Source organism: Atta colombica, unplaced genomic scaffold (assembly GCF_001594045.1).
Source record: "Atta colombica isolate Treedump-2 unplaced genomic scaffold, Acol1.0 scaffold277, whole genome shotgun sequence".
Taxonomy (NCBI): domain Eukaryota; kingdom Metazoa; phylum Arthropoda; class Insecta; order Hymenoptera; family Formicidae; genus Atta; species Atta colombica.
In genome coordinates this window covers 1614393-1619752 of record NW_017259378.1, presented here as the reverse complement: position 1 = coordinate 1619752, position 5360 = coordinate 1614393, and the positions used below count along the sequence as shown (strand labels likewise).

The 5360-nt window shown below is 28.9% G+C and overlaps 1 protein-coding gene across 1 annotated transcript in view; it reads right to left on the bottom strand.

Annotated features, from left to right (window-relative positions):
* Positions 1 to 1936: 1936 nt before the first annotated feature.
* LOC108689823 (protocadherin Fat 4-like) overlaps positions 1937 to 5360 on the bottom strand; it is a 10331-nt gene continuing 6907 nt past the window's right edge. The window contains exons 9-17 of the mRNA XM_018196764.1: positions 4960 to 5069; positions 4731 to 4877; positions 4326 to 4440; positions 4181 to 4250; positions 3871 to 3981; positions 3625 to 3795; positions 3039 to 3289; positions 2458 to 2729; positions 1937 to 2026 (exon numbers count right to left, since the gene is read on the bottom strand). Of these exons, the coding sequence (XP_018052253.1) occupies positions 1937 to 2026; positions 2458 to 2729; positions 3039 to 3289; positions 3625 to 3795; positions 3871 to 3981; positions 4181 to 4250; positions 4326 to 4440; positions 4731 to 4877; positions 4960 to 5069 (1337 nt within the window). The remainder of the gene's footprint in view (positions 2027 to 2457; positions 2730 to 3038; positions 3290 to 3624; positions 3796 to 3870; positions 3982 to 4180; positions 4251 to 4325; positions 4441 to 4730; positions 4878 to 4959; positions 5070 to 5360) is intronic.

The window sequence follows — 5360 nt, the reverse complement described above, 5'->3', positions numbered from 1 at the left end:
TTCTTTTAATTAATACAGAAATTAATTTAATTATATACAGAAATTATATATGAATACTGCAAATCAGAAGAAATTAAAGCAAAATAATAAAAGATTTTTATTAAAACACGCGCGCGAATAATTATATCTTAATATTAATTTGTATGTTATGATTTAAATTAACGAATAATTATATCTTAATATTAATTTATATGTTATAATTTAAATTAACGTTTATATTAAAATTTAATAAACTAATTATATCTTTTTATTTTTTTACAAAAGCAATATGGAATTTATGTGTTGAAAATGTAAATACCTTAACTTCTCACAAGATATTTTCTTCTTGATACCAGTCGTATATTCCACACCCAATCATACGTCACGGAAGACTGAGAAGAAAAGATTCGAGGACGATGTCGTAGACCTCTCTAGGTCACTTTCTCCCCACCTTAGAAGTGAAGTCACTTTCTTCGACAAGTATACCTCAGATGGGATTTGATAAATTATGATTATAATAACTGATTATAATAACAGTTACTAGATAACAAAGAAATATATAAATTTTATAGCAAATTTTATAGCATGAGAATATTGATAAAGAATATAAGAATATTTTGTCATATTTATCTTAACATTTCTTTAATAATAGAGATGGTAATAAATATAAAATTTTTGTAATAATAGATTAATCATTAATATTTGTGTAAGCCTTTCAGACTTTCATAATTTTTTGCACTTTTCATATCTAATAATTATAGAATGATTATATATAAAAATTTTTTATATAAAATTATTTCTCTTGATTATTGCAGAAATTGATTCTTATGTTAGAAATAATTGATTCTTATGTTAGAAAGAGAATAATTAAAGGATGTTTACAGCAAAGAAAGAAAATGTGAAAGACAAGTCTAAATAGAAATTGTATTTTAAAAAAATATATTTTTGTGGCATTTTTATCCTGAAAAAATATATTGTTCTTCAGCAATTTGCCTAATGTTATATTTTGTTATTTTTAACGAAAATTGCTTTTTTTCCATGAATTTTAATTCCGCAAATGTTCGTTCATTTATTCGTTGTGTAATTACTTGCCAAGATCAACCTACTGACACGGTTTCTTCGGTACATTCGAATATCGGTGATTTCAACAAAGTGCAAACACGGAAACTTCATTTACCTCTTAATGACAGAAGCATATGACCAGCTATTATACTTTCTCGCATTATACTTTCTGATAACATGATCATATAACTTGTAATTTATGTTTATTTGCATTAAACTTTCATCTTTGTGGCGTGTATATTAAGCTTGAATGTTTTCGTGAATATAATTTTATCAAAATAAAATATTAGCGGTTTAGAAATTTGTAATAAAATTTAAAATAAGCATTAGAATAATGTTTTACGTGCAAAAGTCAAATTATCGATAATTATTGATTTTATTAACAAAGAAATTAAAAGTTGCTGAAACTATACAATCGTAATATTTCTTGTACATTAGTAATATAATTATAAAAAATATTTTATTATTTTTTTCTTTTTACGTGTTAATAATTTACAGGTTCCTCAAACTTAGATTTACAGGAATATCAGACTTATCATATTTCAATTTTTTTTTCTTTCTGTTTTAACATTAAAATTTTTTTATACCGTATATAACTTTTTTCTATTTTGTTCAATTTCTAGCTATTTTTAATGATTACTTTATAAAATATTAGAGATCGATGTCACATTACGCAAATAATGAACGTAATCTATGCAGGATAATGCGAATTGACACTATGCTGCACAGATAGCACAGATACTCTGTGGACCGAATACGCAAATAAGGTCGCGTTGCGATGCTTCGAAGTTCATTCAAAGAATTTCGACATCAACGAGATTTTATTTAACTGGTCAAACAGCGCTTATAACAGTTTTCCCATCGTTATTCGTCCCATTTACAAAATAATGGATCGTTAGAAGTATACAGTGAGATTGAGCCTCTCGTTGCCAATTTGATTGTCTCCGGTTCGCGTTTCTGCTGCGACCTCGACACTATCCACAGTCTGAAAAATGATAAATATTTCTGTTTCTATTGTGTTCTTCATCTGCTCTTTAAGATTGTATGAAGTCTTTACAGGTGAACTTGGATTTAATTATTTCTCTTCTATATAGTCAATGCAATTGCATTGACTATATAGCTCTTTAGGAATATATCGCGATATGAAACGTTATTTTATATTTAAATTATTCAATACAATTTAAAATAATTAAAAATATTGCGATTTGAACACAACTTCAGTTGCTTAAATTGACACGTTGTTTAAATTAAATTCTTTTAATAATTAATAAAATTTCTAAAGCACTTCTACAAAACGAATTCACGAAATATTACAAGATTTTTTTTATATTTGCTATTTAATATAGAGTAAATCAAATATTTATAGATTTATTTATTTGTTGGATTTTGTAAATAAATTTATTGTAAAATAGTTACTCTGTCATCGTCGTCCCAGGATAACTTTTTGATTCTCGGCAAAGCTGAACTAGTAGGCCACGTTGGCATGAGAGAATCTGGAGGATCTCCGGAATAATTGGAAGAGTCGTGAGATCCAGCATCCAGATTGGTTCTAGCACTCAGATCATTCATATTCTGCACGAGTCCACCGATATTGGGAATGTTCGAAGTTGCTGATAAAGCTGGCGGATTTGGAGCGGGTGCCACTTTATGTCGGGTGTATAATGGTAATTGTTTCGCCGAGGCTATACCTAATAAAAACGAGATGAGAATATCTTAATGTCATAAATCTTTGACAATAGAATTGTAATTTTATGAAAAACTTTATAATTGCAAATTGTTTATAAAAAAGAAGAAAAATAATAAAAAAGAAATTACTGAAATTTTATTTCAGTAATTGTATCGAGAAATTGTAATGAGAAATTTTTGGCAATAAGTTAATAGATTCATAAAAAGAGAAGTTAAAGACTTGAAGTAAAGTATGTCGAGTTAAATTATGCCGATGAAGAATAGAAAGCATGTGCAGCACTACTTGACTTCTGCTGCCTATAGAAACGTACTTTTGATTGTAGTACTATAAGAGCTTTCATTGGTTTCTCCGAAGACGGGATTATCGATTTCGTTACGGCTGTCGACGTTATCATTCTCATCGTCAATATCGTAACGCCGATTCCGTGGGCCTTCCAAGCCGTCCTGAAGAACGTTAGCGCCTAGAACTTGCGGAGTGGGACTTAGAGCCGAGGGAACTGGTGATTTCTCACGATATCCAGTACCCACAGAGCTGACCGAACCACCACTTTTTGGCCTTTTGCTTAAAAAAAAAGAAACATTAAAAAGAAACATTGTCTCTCTTAATCTAAAATAATAATAAGAATTTCCAAATATCTTCAAGTTTCTAATATTTTTATTCTAAATTTCTTGATTAAAGAATGAAAAATATATAAAGAAAAAAAAATACAATATATTTACAACAGTATGTAATACATTTACATCAGTATTGTTATGTTGTACTGACGTACTACACTTTCAATATTATCGATTTTGATTAAAATGCATCCAACTTATCCAATCTTGATTCGAGTTTTAAATTGATAATCTGAACGTTTATATAACTATACATTGTATATATTCGACATATTTACTCACTTATAAATGTAAAGAATAAGAATAAGTATGACAACTCCAAGAAGACCCAAAACTGCGCCGAAGATTGCAACTAATAACACGCTGCTACCGAGCCAAGCGGGTGCGGCTCTCGCAGCGATCGGCAATGAACCGCTGTTAGGTATGTGAACAATCACTGGAATCATGCTGGATCTAAAAATCAAATTATAGATTAACGTTTGGAATGATCATTAGGAAACACGTAATTGCACACAAATTTATAAATACCTTGGCGGTTTTCCGGAATCAGTAGCTACCGCTATAAATCGTGCCAAAGATCCGTTAAATGAACCCAACGATCTCAGCACTAATTCTCCATTATCTCTAATTTCGAAGGCTCTAGAAAATAATTTATATAATTATTAAAAATGATTGTAATTCTTTTGCCAAGAGTATGTAATTTTAATTAAATTAAAAAAATGTTGTTTCTTTTGAAATTAAAATTGCAAATATGTCTTTTTATATGATATTTTCTATATTTTCTTATGTATTAGTATATAATTTTATTTCTAAATTATTAAACTTAACAATTTTATACCTTGCATCTTGTCCTCTGAGAGATAAGTTGACTTTATCTCCCCTGTCGCCGTCAGCTGCTTCTAATTTTCCTGAAAAATTACGTTCTTTGAATATCAAATAGAATAGAAATTGAATCAAGATTTAAATACATAAGAGGAACTTACCTACAACAGAACCTTCTCTTGCGGAATGAGCATGAAATTCGTACCGGGAGTATTGGAATCGAGGTTCCCATTCGTTCACGTCTTCGACCGAAACATTCACATGTGATGTATCATTCTAAAAAATATTTATATATTGTATATACAATGTATATATATATATGTTTAAAGACATATTATATTTTATATATTTAATATATAAAAAATTATATATTTAATATGTAAATCATGTATATATGTTATATACATGTGCAATAAAGGGCGCGTTCCATTTAACGTTCGCAATGTTTGCGAATATCATTTATCCTTATCGTTTTCAAATATTAAACAAGAATGAAATGATGCTCGCATTGTGAACGTTAAGTGAAAGATGCCCAAAGTAATTAAACTTTAATGAGATATACGTACATGATATCCATCTGTGACATGAATCAAGAAGCTGTGCTGAAACCGCCGCTCGTAATCTAAATTTCCTTTGAGAATTAACTCGCCAGAGTTAGTAATCGAGAATCTCTCTAAATCCTCCACTGGGCCCACGAGCCAGAATTTTAAATTCTAGAATCAGAAGCTATACTACGCTACTATATCATGATTTATCTGCATTCTTATTGTCGAAGTAAATTTTCACATTACTTACAGGATCAGCTTTGTTGACTCCTGCCGTTAGAAGAACACTTCCAGAAGGCGTATTCTCTGGTACACTCGTTTGCTGATTTTTCAGCACAAATTTCACGGGTAATCGACCGCCTAGCATCCATAAAATAAATAATTAATTTTATATAAAATTTGTTTCCAAATAGATAACAATTTGATTCGTCATCTTTTAAACATTATTTTGATATTTCATATTTGCATACAAACGTATGTACAATTAAATTTTGGTTCCAATGAAGAATATTATTAATAAGTTTTTACAATCATTAACAATTTGTGTTAATAGACAGATAATAATAATTGATAAGTAATGAATTTAAATTGTATACATATAATAAATGTCTAGCAAATGTTACAATTAATATCTAATTAATATATATATTA